We start from the raw sequence: 14,732 nt of genomic DNA, 5'->3' as shown, positions 1-14,732 counted from the left end.
CGGCGGGCGGCGCTCCCCCCCGCCGGCTGCGTGCCGCCCCGGGGGGCGGCGGTGAGGGACCTGCCCGGCGCCCCGCTATTTATTTTTCTCCCCCCCCCCCCCCCCCCCCCCCCGCCCCTCCCCCCCGCGCTTCTCCTCCGCGCCGCAGAGACCCGCGCCGCGGGCGGGCCATGGCTGGCGGCGGCGCGGCTGGCCCGGCGGGCGCGCACTGAGGGCGCCCGGAGTTTCCCCGTCGTCGGGGCGCGGCCGCACCATGTCGGCCGTCGCCTACGTGGACTTCGTGGCGGCGCAGTGCCTGGTCTCCATCTCCAACCGCTCCGCCGTGCCCGAAGCGGCGCGGCTGAAGGTGCCGGGCGAGGGGGAGGCGGCCCGGGAGCTGCGCGACCCCCGCGACGCCTGGAAGGACTACTGCGCCCTGCTCGCCATCGCCAAGAGCCTGCTGGAGCTGAACAAGTACCGGCCGCTGCCCGCCCCCTCCGTCTGCAGCGACAGCGTCGAGAGCCCCGACGAGGACGCGGCCTCCGACAGCGACGCGGCCACCGAGCCGGGCTCCAGCCCGCCCCGCAGCCCGCCGCCGGGGCCGCCCCCCCGCCTGCGCGCCGCCGGGCCGCCCCAAGGGGAAGCTGGCGGCCGAGAAGCGGCACAAGTGCCCCTACAGCGGCTGCGGCAAGGTCTACGGCAAGTCCTCCCACCTCAAGGCGCACTACCGTGTGCACACAGGTCAGCGGCGGCGGCGGGCGGAGGGAGGAGGGAGCGAGCGAGCGCTTGTCCTCGCATGAACCCGGCCGGCGGCGCGCCCGGCGTCCCCGCGCGCCCCCGCCGCCCTGCCGTTCCGCTTTGCGTTTGGGGGTGGGGTTTTGGGTTGGTTTTTTTTCCCTCCTTTTCCTCCCCTCCCGCTTTTTGCCCCCTTTCTTCCTTTCCCTTCCCTTCCCTCCCCGCCGCGGTGCCGGACTGGCGCCCCGGGTCCGGCGGGAGCGGGCGGGCGGGCGGCCGCCCCGGGCGGGGCTGCGGCAGCGGCTCCCGCCGCGCCCTGCCTGCTGCCTGCCTGCCCGCCTGCCCGCCCCGGCCGGGAGCCCGCCCGTCCCGGCGGCAGGTGCCCGCCGCCGGGGAGCGGAGCTAACTTCGCGTGGCCGGGGCGGCTCGGCGGGCGGCTGCGCCGGGGACGCCGAGCCCGCTCGGGGCGTCGGTGAGGAAATCACCGGGCGGCGGGGAATCGGGTTTTCTGCCGGTGTGGGCGGGCGAGCGCCTGCACCGGGGCAGAATTTGGCACGTACTCCCCAAACAAGCCGGGGGCAGGACAGCCCCCGCCCCGCTGCGGACGGGCGTGCGCTGCCCGCCCCTCTCCCCCCCCCCCCCCCGCCCCGCCGGTCCTGCCATTGAGGACCGCGTTTCGCTCCCCCGCCGGGCGGCCCGCGTTTGCCGAGCCTTCCCTGAGCTTTATTTCGTGGCCGGGGAGCCGGGCGCCCCGGGGCCGTGGTGCCGGAGCAGGGGGTGGCGGTGCTGCCGCCGACGTCGCGCCTCGGGAAGGGGCGGCGGCGGCGGCGGCGTCTGCCTTGCACCGCGGCCAGCTTGCACCTCTGGGTTTTGTTGGCACACCCCCCCCTCCAGCAGGCGAAGGACCCCGCGGGCTGGAAGGGAAAACTTGAGAAGCACATCACCTAAAAAACCGGTGCGAGCCCCACGGGCTCCCGGCGGAGCAGACCACCGCCGAGGAGCCGGGTTACTCTCCAAACCGTGGCGGCCCTGCCCCGGCGCGGCTCCTCCGGCCGAGAAGATTTGGGCGCCGTCCGTAGGGGACAGGCCTCTGCTCTGCCCAGCTGTCCCTCGCGGTATCGGCTATCGCGACCCAGCTTTGGCATGCTCCACAAGGGCTTCGTTCGTCAGGCTGCCTGCGCCCGTACCCCTGTCCTCGCCCAGGCGCTTTAGAGGGTGTGGCAACGTGGAAACCCAGAGATAAAAAAATATCTGCTGCACCGATTCGTACTTCCTCCGGCTGTGCCCAAGCACTGAGGGGACAGCAATTGTGGACTTTTCGGTTTGTTTGGGTTTTTAAGCCCTCTAGTGCAAGTGGCTGAATGAAAACCTTTATGTGTCTGAATTGCAGTTGGGGCCACAGTGCAGTACGCAAGGCTGCTTAAAAACTGCTCTAAATTAAAGGGTTGTGCGCAAGTATGGAAAGGAGCGGATCAAAGGAGACGAACGCTGCCAACGCTTATTTCACGTGCTTCACGTCTGTTGTGTAGATGGCAGTTCTTTTCTGGATTTTGTCTGTTGGCAGTGATGGTAAGCAGTGAAGTACAAAACGAGTTCCTCACTCGAGGAACGTACCGCGAGGCGTTGCTGTAGTATTTAACGCGGCCTGGGTAGGGCACGGCCACATCTGAGCTCCAGCTAAGCTTCCGTTGCGCTGGCTTGCTTGTGCGCCTCGGTGTACGTGCACTGCAGAGGAGACCTGGTGCTGGTTGCCTACCTGTGCCCTGCTGGCAGATCTGCTGGGTGCTTAGCTTGAGAGATCAGGGGGAGGAGGAGGATTACTGGATGTGGCTCAGCGGTGAGCTCCGCGGTTAGACAGTTAAGACTGTCTCTGTGAGCCCGGGAGGAGGATGGTCAGTGGTGACCCTGTACTGACCTCAGGACCGGTGCCAAGGATTCTGGTGTTACCGGCTCAAACACTGCAGCTCTGATGCTCTTTTGGAAGCTGAATGTAACTGACGCCTTGCAAAATGTTGGCTTATAAGTGACAAAGAAAATGTGTTAGCATCATTTCCACTTACTACCCCATGCTCAGAGATCCACCCCGATATGGGAACCAAAATAGACATCGACTGCGATAGCGTTCTGGGTGATGACATGTAAATTAATGTACTGTACAACCCACACAGCTTGCTGTAAGCAGTAGTGTTATAATAAGTATCTCCTGAAGTGGCATGAGGTTTAGTGTGTGCTGCTCACAAGTGGGTGGCCTTAGCTCCAAGTACGAGATGTTTGACTCAGACGTGCTGATGTACCGTCACGGTAGTTCGGTGTGATTAAAACCGCTACAGACATCCAGCAGTAATGAACTTTCAGAGCTTCCTAATGTGAACAGTTAATTGTAGCTAACTGAAATGCTAAACGATATTGCTAATGTTAATTATTTTTATAGAAGGCAGAACAATTCCTTAGCAACAGTGGGATTCAATGGGACCTCTGGTGTTATTCATAACTGCGTACTGCAGACCATTAATGCTCCCTCCTTAGTACCATTTTCTTTCCTTTTTTCCCAAATAATTTCTCTCTCGTATATCTAAGCCTCTTGAATTGCTTTCATCTACCTGCCGTTTTTCATGGGGCCACCAACTGGGTTTCTTGCCGCTGTGTAGCCTTTAGCGGAAGTAGGTACACAGCCACCAGTAGAAGCTTCCTGGTCTTAAATTTTCAGTATTTAATCTCAGTCTCTCCATCTTGGAAAATGGCTTTAGGGTTTCCGTTCACACCTGTGAGCTTGCTTGTAGCCACAGCTCTCTTTACGGGTACTAACCAAGCAAGTTGGAAAGCTCTGGATACTGCTCTGTGCTGTGTAATGGTGGGAATCTAAAAACTCACCAGGCCATCTTTGGTAAGCTAATGCAAAGCAAGAAATGAAATACCAAATAAAGGTAGAAGAGTAGAAGACCAAAGACTTGATGCTCAGAGGTTAGAGGTCTGTATCTTATTAACGATTCTTTAAACTTGTTGGTTCAAAAGCATTCCATGTTTCAGAGACTAACAATATCTGTATAACTGTTTGCTTGAAGTTTGGGCCTTTGATGATGAGTCTAGTTCAATTTCCAGAACACCCAAATTAGCCATCCATCAGAAATTGTCTTCTGTGTTGGTCTTAACAGAAAAAGGTCGGCGGATGGCACTGCACATCCTACTTGTGCAAACAGCCCCCTTGCTTGTGCTGCCAATCCCGCTGAACTCAGCCTGACTTAGTAGAGCAGGATTTGTAGGAGGAAGCCAAGGAAGTCTGAACTCTGCCCCTTCCCGGGGGGATAGCCCTTTCATTCCTCGCCAGGCCCCTGGTGTTTCTGCGATACTATCAGGCACTTCTTCATTCTGTCATGTATGTGTACCTACATTCAAAATGTATTAACGTGCAAAGGCCCGGGGATACAAGGACAAGCATAGCACTGAAACTGAGCTGTTGCCTCCCCTGTCCCTCCACTACTATCCAAAAGTAACTTGGAATTTATTATTTAAGTTCTGGTGTCTTGAGCAGGAAGAGCGTTACCGGTAAGGTTGTTCTGCGTGAGCTGTTTCCAGTAGCATCTCTGAGGCACGTGGCGCTTGGTGTAAGAGAGAAGAGAGAGCATTATCCCCGATGGCTGGCAGGCCGAAAGCTGTTTGTTGGGAAGGCAGGTGGAGGGATAGCTCTACAATGTGACCATACCTTAGGTTTCCCTGTCCCTTATGGGATGGTGTTATGGGAATACAGGACGTGTAAACTCTGCTGAAGTGTGGCAGGGGCAGGAGGGATTACGAGTGGTGTGTCTGCTTGGGAGTCTTGAGCATTGAGATGGCATGACCAAGTCTTTCGGACTTTCCCTTCAGAGCACAGAAAAAGGCCCAGACGCGTTGGCAAGACGTGCGCGAGACCCAAGCCCTGGAAGCGGTGCAGAGGTCAGGAGAAGGCGAGGGACTCAGCTGACCGAGAAAATGACAAGCAACGGCAGATATGCAGGCAGTTACCTTGAAAACGCACAGACTTCTCTAAATAGGTGGTTTTAGAGGTTTGATTATGGCTGGTAATGTGTAGGGTTATTATTAGCCTCAAAGATGTGGGCGGGAGCATCTTAACAGAGAAGGATGTGCAGGCCAGAGGGTTTCCAGGGAAAATAAAAGGCATACGAGATTAAACAAGCAATCTCAGTCAGAAGGCCTGGGCCTGGGCAGCGAGCGTGGAGCAAAGGGGAAGATGCCAACAGGGAGAGGGAGAGAAACTGGCAGGAGAAACAAACTTTAAGGAACGTACGTTTGCTGTGATGGTGTGAATCGAAGCCAGTTAAAGGGCACGTGGCTGCTGAGAGCAGATCCTCCTGGTCAGGAAAGAGGGACAGAGAAGGTACCATAAAGCTAGTTTGTGAGATGTTTCCTCCTACAGGACCTGTAGGCGTTTACTTGCCTGGGGAGGCGAATCCCAGATGCTTCTCAATACGTGGTGCTGCGGATCAATGGGCAGTTCACGTCTGCATCGGGTACCCTTAATTAAGAGGTTAGACACACAAAAACCAAATGCGTGGAAAGTTCTCCCTCTTCAGCTAGGCTTTTCAGCCAACTGCATCATCGTGTACACCAGGTCCAAACAATACCAAGACTTTTGTTACATCGGGCAGCTGATGCACCCTTGAGCTCTCCCGGTGTTTGGCTCTCACCAATGTTTGGTAGCAGGGCTGTAGGCAGAGGCATGGACCCGTAGGTCGGCGGTCTGCACAGTGAAGCTGAGGAGCATTTCTGGTAGAAAGGAAAGATAAGCGCTGCAGCTGCCTAGTGCTGCAATCTAGATATCACGGCATCAATCCAGCCCCCATATCAGTTTGATTTTGACTGTGCCACTTTGTTATTCATGTTCTAGGTTATCACTAGCTTGACAGACTGTACAGATGCTGATATGTTGACAATCCTCTGCTTGCTGGGAGCTTTTTTGAGTATTTTGTGGGAGCATAATCTGAAATTTAGCATTTCAAGCCCCTCTTATCCAGCTCATGTGATGTCACTTTTCCAGATCCTTTAGAATAAGACTGAAGAGCAGAAAGTGGAGGCACCAGGACATTTTTTGCTAAATTCAGACCTCCATGTGAAACGCCCATTCTCAAGGGCTAAAGCAAATGTGTAAATCGCTGGAGTTCTAATGGGCATATTTCCAGGTCTTGGAGAAACACGATCATACTGAGTGGAAGCCTTGCCAGCTAAGGTAGGCAAAAATCCTCAAGATTAAGTTCAATGTTGCCTGACTCCCAGTTATTTGGGTTTTTTTTTCCCTACTAAAAGATAAAAACTTTAAGCAGGTGTACGTGTCACAGTGGGAAAGCACTCTAGAAAGGTTTGTGTATTGATTGAGTCGATCAACATAAAGAAGTGCACATGTAGGACAGAAGCAGTGAGCAGGCATCACCCATAAGAGTGCGACTCCTGTTTCCAGGTGGATGTATTGAAAATGCAGCTTTACCAAGTTCCTGCACACTGCTGTGCTGTGGCATTGAAGACGGTGTGGTGGGTGTTACCCGCTCTTGTTAGCTTGTGTGTCTTGCAGCCCCAGCTGTTAGGATCCCTGCAGGAACGATCGATCGTTCCCCTTCGTTGGCTGCTGTGCTGTTGTGCACCAGGCTGCTGCTCGTGGCCTCGCACAGCTCCCACACCTGCAGCTGGAAGAGCAGGGAGGGGCAAAGTTAAGATTAAACGGCCAGAGTCTGAGGTAGTGATGGCAAAGCACACTTCAGATACTGTTCACTTGTGGTAGTGTAGTTCACCGTCTATATTCAAGTAACGATGGCTGTGAATAGCCTGAGGGCACTCTATAAATACCTTAAATTTGAGGGAAGAGTCTGTTGAAACACTGGCTAATAAATTCATAGTGAAATAGCAAAAATTGTATTATCTTTCTGAATGCACGTAAAATTGCATTCCTCCTTCCCCTGTCAAAGCTGTTTCCCCTTAGCAAGCATTTAGTCATTCAGACAGGGCAGGAGGTTAAACCCAGTGCTCTTCGATCCCAGGTAAGTGCCCTAAGCACCAGGCTAGGAGTTGGTCTCTCTCCATTGCTTGGTTAATATTTAAGTATTACTGCAAAATGGAGGAAGTTCAAATGGAGATAAGATAGGAAAGGAGAAGAGGTAGGAACTTGTCCTATGTACCCAAGAGTGTAGTGCTGAGGGCACTCCTCTGAGCTATGACAGTGTAGATTTAACTCTCTGGTGAGGTTTGGAAAGGTCTCTCCTCTCCCAGGCAGCTTCCCTGACTTTTATATATATATATAAAAAAAGGAGGCACAGTACCCCAAAGAAGGCCTTTTGTAAGGCAGGCAGGGAGGGTTGTGATCTGGCAGAGAAGCTGTAAGGATATCCCTTGCATTTGATGCTGTGTCACATGGGGGTAACAGCAAGACTGAGTCTTGCTGGGATTTAGGCTCCCAGCAGCTCAGCAGTGGTGGGTTTTAGCAGGTGGTTTTACATCTGGTCTTTTGAAAGGAACTCAAACACCTGCACGTGCAAGCTGTTGAGTGGTGGTTTTGAGGATGTCAGAGCAGTCTAAATACTTGCTGAAAGCAGCGTTTCAACACCTGAATCGTCCTGCGGTGTTTAGTCCTGAGTGCTGGCAGAATAAACCCGTTGCTACAACCCATCCATCCGTTGCCTATCCCATAGGCGGTGTCTGTTTGATCTGTTGCCAAACCGGATGGCCACGGTTTAGGTGTTACAGAAACCCTTGTTTTAGGCACACAGTACCTAGCGTCCTCACCGCTGATCTCGCTCTCTGCTGTTTCGCAGCAGCATCTGTACCTTGTGGTTGCTACGTGTTTTAATGATCTGATTTTGGAGTATCTCAGAAGAGGAAGGCTGTTTGAAAGGCCTCCGGTCTCTCTGCCCTGAAGTGGATGCACAGATGTCTGTAAGATCCATCTTCACCAGAATATCTTGCGTGTGGACACTCAGTCAAAATCCAGTGTCCCACAGGAAATTGCTCATTCAAGGTGTGTGGGGCAAGCACCACATGGGGGGGAAAAAGCAAGAGAGACCTGAGATAGCAGCTATGCTGCAGCAAGGAAGATAGCCTGCCTTTTTTTTTTCCCTCTTGCAATAAGCTGGACCATGTTCTTGACATCCACCTACAGAACCTGTCATACTTCAGGAGACACTGAGACATGCAAGAGTGGTGGCTGAGTCGGATCACAGGGGAAAAAAAAAGGCGGGGGGGGGAGAAATGCTTATCATTGTCCTCTCTAAGTCAAGGATTGTGGTTCACGACCAGTTATTCCTAGGGTACAAAGATTTCTTTGGAAATTTCGAGCTCCAGCAGCCACAGAGGTACAGGAGGATCCTGGAAGATGAAGGTGGAGATTAGATTCTCTCGTTTGAACCATGCGGAGCTGTTTATGCCAGTCCTGTTTTGCTAAGTAGTTTTGCTCTCACCTGGTGGCAAGAGATTTCACTATTTGGGCTGTCTGTATTTGTGTGCTTTCCCTTCTCCGTCTTTCCCGTCAGCTGCTTCAGGTTTCTGGCAGGAGGGGTCAGCCTTGCTGCAGTTCAGTCGGGCTGGGCTTCAGGGCAGGTGCTGCAGGCAGGGCGGACATCTCTGCAGCAGGAGGTACTGGCTAGCTGTGCCACATCAGCGGCCGGGCAGAGCGTGGGAGCTGTGCACAGACACCACATCCCAGAGGTCAAACTCTGAACCATTCTTCAGTTTTGATACTTAAAATAGTTGCTGCTATGAATACCAGGCAGCACAGTCCTATCATGTGCTTGGTTGTCTCATTTTTAATAACATAGGTCAGTCAAGGGTGTCTAATTAGGTGTCCATTCATGCAGCTGTAGCTACAGTCCATTTGGCTTTCTAGTTAATGTGTGAAGCAGTGTCATTAGCATTGTTTGACAGCAGGCTGTTCTGCGTTAGCTAGTACCGATGCCAGACTCTGGACTCATGGCTGTGTCCAGCCTCACTTCTGTCAGCGAGGAGGACAGTGTGAGCCTAGCAGACCATTCACCTTGGCCAGACTTCCGTCCACACCAACAGTAATCTCTGAATGTCTTCTGTAAAGCCAGCGCTCAAGCGATTTTAGTAATTCAAGTAAAATTAGTACTTCATTCCACCACAGAAGCTCAGTGTGCTCCAGTCCTAGTGCGTGTCATGTTACACACCAGGAGAATTGCCCAAGTGTGTGATCATCAACTTTGTCTTCAGCTTTTTCAAACACAGCCTCCCCCCACCCAGGAAAAAAAAAGTCACTCAGAACTTCTCTATCCCTTGTTTGTCCAAACAAATTCATCTTTGTTAAAGCCACCACGAACTGCAGCTCCTAACCTCAGTCATCCACATCTAAAGCAGCATTTTGTAGTGAGAAGGCAGATGGTGAATCAGGGTACCAGTACTACCTGTACTATTAACGAGTCTGCTAATGCCTGCTCTGTATTCTTTTTCAGAAACCCTTCCTGCACAAGACTATAATGTAGGAAAATCTGCAATGTCCCAGGGTAGGGCAAAAAAGCTAAATAATTTACCATCTATTCAGAATAAAATGGAAATGGAATAAAATAAAGTGGACCTGCCTCAGGTCATACAAAGCAGCTTGGATACAGAGTTTAAACTCACAGAGAAAGAAGAAACTAACCATTTGCGGTAGAGGGTGGGGAGAAGGAACAGGGAGAAAAGGTCAGGTGAAGCAAGAGAGCAAAGATCGAAAGGATCCACAATGGCCTTTATATCCATATGGGATTTAAAGCAAGCCAGGGCTGCAGGAGCAGGAGTTCTTTAGACCCCGGAGAAGACCTGTGAAGAGCCACCATTAGCTTGTGCTCAGCATAAACTATGTCTCCCACTACGTTCCTGGTGGCACACAGGACAAAGAATGGGAGTTCTGCAGATGCACCTATTCCTATAACCTGTAAATCAGTTTATGTTTTATTTGTTACTTCTGTAAGCTGCCCTGGATATATGTATATCTTTTTTTTTTTTTTTTTAAGAAAATTATTTACATCTTGTATCTCTTGCATTCAGATCCTATCACACATAGTTTTAAGGTATCGTGATACACCATTGGCCATTCCTCCATTTCTGATGGAAACCCCATCTAAGGCATATCTTAAACCATAAGTAGCATCCTGCCACCAAAGGAAACGGTGTATAGTAGCACCCTGTTTTGATGGTTCATTCTGCTCGTTTCAAGCTTTACCACTACTAGTCCCAAAACTAAAGGGGAAAAATCATGGAAAAGATACTTCTTGACTGAGACGTGACACAGAAATCCTTATCTCCAGATGGAGGCAGCACTAGCTTGCATTGCAGCTCTGTGGGCCATTGCCTGCCTGGCTGCATATCAGTTGCAAGACCTGTTTGCTCAGGGGACTCTTCCCCAGGTATCTCTGCCGCTTTAAAAAATAGCGTGTCAATTGCAACCAGCAAATACAGTGACCGGCTTTGCTGAGTGGACAATCATCACATGTCATCAAGCATCTCTGCCTTGCCTTAAAAGCCACCTGGATGCACGCTCCACCCCTGCTCTGCACCTATTAAGTCTGTCACTGAAGCACCATCCCTCTGGGCTGGTGTCGTCCGTTACAGCTTTGTGACCGAGGGGAGCAGCAGATCTTCATGCTCGGAGACAACCCCTGAGGGCCTGGAAAAGCCTCCCTCCCCCTTGTCTCTCTGCTCTGAGAAGTCTGGAGTTTCATGCGTCCTGGTGCCAGGGATTATGCGTGGCCTACTTTCATATGCGTGTTTCCAAAGTGGCTGTGACAGCCTCCACGGGCTTGTGTTGCCCAGGTGGTGAAGCCGTTCTCTGTCACCGTACCTGGGGGCTCAGTGGTGGGTGGTGGTGGTAGCTCTCGTGCATTTGAGGGAGCGCGGCCGCTCGTCTCTGGCAGCGATCTCTGCTGCGTTCGCCATGCCAGTGCAGAGCGGCTCTCCTGTCGGTAGCAGGGCACGCCTGCACCACAGCAGGCTCCCCATGGCCTTCGGCACGCTCCCCCTACCAAGCTCAGGGCTGGTTCCCCGGGGAGCGCCGTGCCAAACGTAGACAAGGGATCCTGAGCGAGCCCTGCCTTTCCCCAAAGCTTTACACTGCATAACCTAAAAGCACTTTCCCCTGGCACATGAAATGGGTGTGTGGGGTAGCAATGGTGGAGGTCACGCTGCTCCCATCACGTTGTAGAGGGAATTCCATCTTGTCTTTCCATCTGCAGTTCTGGGGGGTGGGGGGGAATGCCAGTTTTTCAAAGGGTACATGGGGCTGGATTCAAAACACTGCTTTTAGGCACCTGGCTTGGATACTACCGTGCCTAAAATGTAGATGCTGCACCCCAAAGACTGCAATCCTTGTTATCCAGCCTAGGTACCTGGTCTCCGTGTAGTATGGCTAGGCACTTCTGCAGGCTGAACAGCTGTCCTGAGGTAGATGGTTGGAAATGTGGCTTCTGGGGATGGGGCAGGATGCCTGAGCTGCTCCCGCTGCTCTGGGGTGTAAGTGCCTGACATAGAGCCATATACTAGATGCCTCCACACATGCAAGATGAATAGCACTTCTCCCACGTTCCCCGGGGGGAGCTAGAAAGCTGTTCTCCACCTCCCACTGCTGCCTGCTTCCAGGAGCTGTGACAGAAACCGTGAGATAGATAGCAAAAGAGCAACGCAAGTAAAATGCTGGCCTCGGATGCCAGGGGCCGGCGCTGGGAAGGGCAAAGCCAGGGGAGGATGGTGGGCACCAACGCAAGTGCTCTGTACAGCTCCTGGTGCTGCTCGGCCGTGTAGCTGCAGTCATGGCCTTCGCGCATGTGTAAGCCTATGTACCATTTTAATTAATTTCTTTTATACAGGTGGTGGTTGTTAGGAAAGGCATCCAACTATGTCTAAAAGCATACAGAAGGGGGCCAAGAAACCTCTTTATAAAAAAAAAAATAGCCCTGGGTCAGGATGGCTGGTAGCTGTGCTTCCACTGGGCTCAAGCACCAGGCTGGCTTGGCTCCCTCTGCTCCCTTTGCATCCTTCTCCCCTGACTGAGGACCAGCAGTGCCATGAGATGAGGGAAGAAAGCGCAGGGGAAGCAGCCGTGCTGCGGCTGCCCGAGGGGCTGCTGTAACCTGCACAGTCCTGCTTGTCTGGCTGCAGCTCTACTGCACGCTGGTCGGTCTGGGATGGAGCAGCCGCCGGTCAGGGAGTACCGTATCATTAGGAGCCTAAACTGTGAAAACAGCTGCAGTATTTAAGAGAGGCTCTCTAGGGCTTTGATGGCCCGTGGTGTAGTTACATCTCAACTTACCTGGTCCGTCCTCATCCTCCTTGGCCTTTTGGATGCCATCAGTCACTCCTCCCAGCCCCCTTTCTCCTCCCTACAGCTCTGCCATGCTTTCCACTGCTGGTTGTCCTCCTCGCGTCTGGGCTGTTAATTCAAGCCTTTAGCCTCTTGTCACTGCTGTTGTGTCTGGGGAGGACTCCAAGGCACACTTTCTTGTAAATTACTCCTTTTTTTGCAATCTGTAAATGTAAAGCGAGCTCGCCTGTTGTGCCAAACTTCACAGCACCAAGAAATACTGGAGTTTCTTTCCACCTCTTCCAAGCTGGAAGTCTCCTGGGATAGTTTTTATATTTCATGGTTGACTATAAATAGCTGTCACATAGCTGTCATTTATATTCCCTTCAGGAGACTCTTAAGAAAGGGAATTAAGGCATCAAACTGCAGCGGTGCATGATGTCTGTGACTGAAAGCTTTCATGTGAAGTTAAACACCTTTGATTTCCATCTTTGCCATGGACTAGGGTCAGCCTTGCCGGTCAGGAGGCATTGGGTCTGTGCCTGTAGGCAAAGCCTGTGCAACCCGCAGAGGTGAACTGCAGGGATGCGGGGTGCTGTTGTGGTTTAACCCCAGCCAGCAACTAAGCACCACACAGCCACTCGCCTCTCCCCCCTCCCAGTGGGGTGGGGAGGAGAATCGGGGGAAAAAAAGTAAAACTCGTGGGTTGAGATAAGAACAGTTTAATAACTAAAGTAAAATAAAATACACTACTAAGAATAATAAAATATAATAATAATTGTAATGAAAAGGAATATAACCAAAAAAAGAAGTAAAACCCAAGAAAAGACAAGCGATGCACAATGCAGTTGCTCACCACCCACTGACGGATGCCCAAGCAGCAGTCCGTCCCCCCGGCCAACTCCCCCCATTTATATACTGGGCATGATGTTCTATGGTATGGAATATCCCTTTGGCTAGTTCAGGTCAGCTGCCCTGGCTATGCTCCCTCCCAGTTTCTTGCACACCTGCTTGCTGGCAGAGCATGGGAAACTGAAAAATCCTTGACTTAGGATAAACACTACTTAGCAACAACTAAAACATCAGCATGTTATCAACATTATTCTCACACTAAATCCAAAACACAGCACTGTACCGTCTGCTAAGAAGAAAAATAACTCTGTCCCAGCTGAAACCAGGACAGGCGCCAGGAAGATTGCAGTGAGTGCTGTTCAATCCTTACACCCTTGTTTTTAAAAGCAAAGGTGTGGTGTGGTTTAGGTTAAGGTGTTTGGTTTGGTTCTTCACCATCATAGCAAACATCTATACTGATAGAGCTGTCAATAATGAAGTAGTTTTCCTGTCCTCAATTCAGCCATCTAAGAGACTGAGGAGAGACCTTTACTCTCTGGAGCAGCTTGGTTTTCTCGGGGAAGGGAGGAGAGGGGGGCATGGGACTTCTCTCCGCAGGCACAGCAGTTTTGCTCTATGTGTTTGCAGCCCTGAGGCTGCACTGCTCTCCCCGATCCCTCCCCGCTCAGTTCTCCCCTGGCTGGAATGACTTGTCCTAGGTGAAAGATTTTTTTTGGCTTCTTTTCTAACGGTTACAAATTATTTTACTCAGTAGAATGGCAGTGTCAGAGGAATAATAGTGGTGCACCTTTCCCAAACCGCCGTAGTGAGCGCAACATGAAAAACGTACAGGCACAGGCAGAGCTCATCTGTTGTTTTGACAGTCTTCAGGGTCATGTAAGGTTCTGCACTGGAGTGCGAGTTTCATGCGGTTGGAAGGGTTTTTGGCTTCTGCTGGAGGTGAGACTGAAACCTGATGAAGCGAGTCATCAACAACTCCACAGACGCTGGCACCACGGCAGGAAACAAAAGCAGCTTTTTCCCCTCAGCAGCGTGTTCCCTGGCTGCTCGGCGAAGCTGGTACGTGCCAGCCTGCATTACCCCCGCCCCCCTAAATCTCTTGTCATCCTTTCCTCCCCACAGGCGAGCGACCGTTCCCCTGCACATGGCCCGACTGCCTTAAAAAGTTCTCCCGCTCCGACGAGCTCACCCGGCACTACCGAACCCACACCGGTGAGAAACAGTTTCGATGCCCCCTCTGCGAAAAGCGGTTCATGCGGAGCGACCACCTGACAAAGCACGCCCGCCGCCACACCGAGTTTCACCCCAGCATGATCAAACGATCCAAAAAGTCCAGCTCCGGCAGCTCCTTGTGAAGGCAGGGCTGGCCCGGGGAGGGGGCAGAAGGGGAGGCGACCCACGGCAAGGACGCAGGCAGTGGCGCCGGAGCACGAGCACCCGCTGTGGCTCCGGTTGCCCTCTCGGTCTAAAAGCACATGTAGCCGACGTTCAAAAAAAGAAGAAAAAGAAAAAAAAAAAAAAAGGACTCCGTGCCCCGCTCCCTCCCCGTCCTCCACCTCCCCACCCTGGGCTGGGAACAGCGGTCTGGAGCGAGTGGACTGCGGGGTGAGAGGAGGGAAGGGATGGTCAGCAGAGGAGGTGACCGCCACCTCTAACGTGAAGCATTGATGCTGGTGTACATAACATCTGATGGGATGGTCTGGCCTGTGCCGCCACAGTAGCGTGACCCCAGGGTCTTCGTAATTGCTGTGTCATGAACATGTTTTGTTGAACAGTGTAATGCTGCTTGTATTTAGAGTTTGTCGAGTAAAACCGCTTTCCGAGTCACATAAATAACTCTCAGATAAAAACTCCATAGCACATCATAGAGGTGGGTTTACCTGTGTCTCAGAACGATCCT

At 52.3% G+C, this 14,732-nt stretch overlaps 1 protein-coding gene across 1 annotated transcript; it reads left to right on the top strand.

The window, feature by feature from the left end:
* The first annotated feature begins 241 nt into the window (after nucleotides 1-241).
* On the top strand, nucleotides 242-14,312 carry KLF9 (KLF transcription factor 9). Its single transcript, XM_050913309.1, is given in 3 exon segments — nucleotides 242-571; nucleotides 573-720; nucleotides 13,955-14,312. Coding segments are annotated over 3 exon segments (699 nt in total). The 5' UTR covers nucleotides 242-253; the 3' UTR covers nucleotides 14,188-14,312.
* Nucleotides 14,313-14,732: the final 420 nt, after the last annotated feature.

This window comes from Gymnogyps californianus, chromosome Z, assembly GCF_018139145.2.
Source record: "Gymnogyps californianus isolate 813 chromosome Z, ASM1813914v2, whole genome shotgun sequence".
In the NCBI taxonomy this organism is placed as follows: Eukaryota; Metazoa; Chordata; class Aves; order Accipitriformes; family Cathartidae; genus Gymnogyps; species Gymnogyps californianus.
This window is presented reverse-complemented; position numbering and strand designations above follow the sequence as displayed.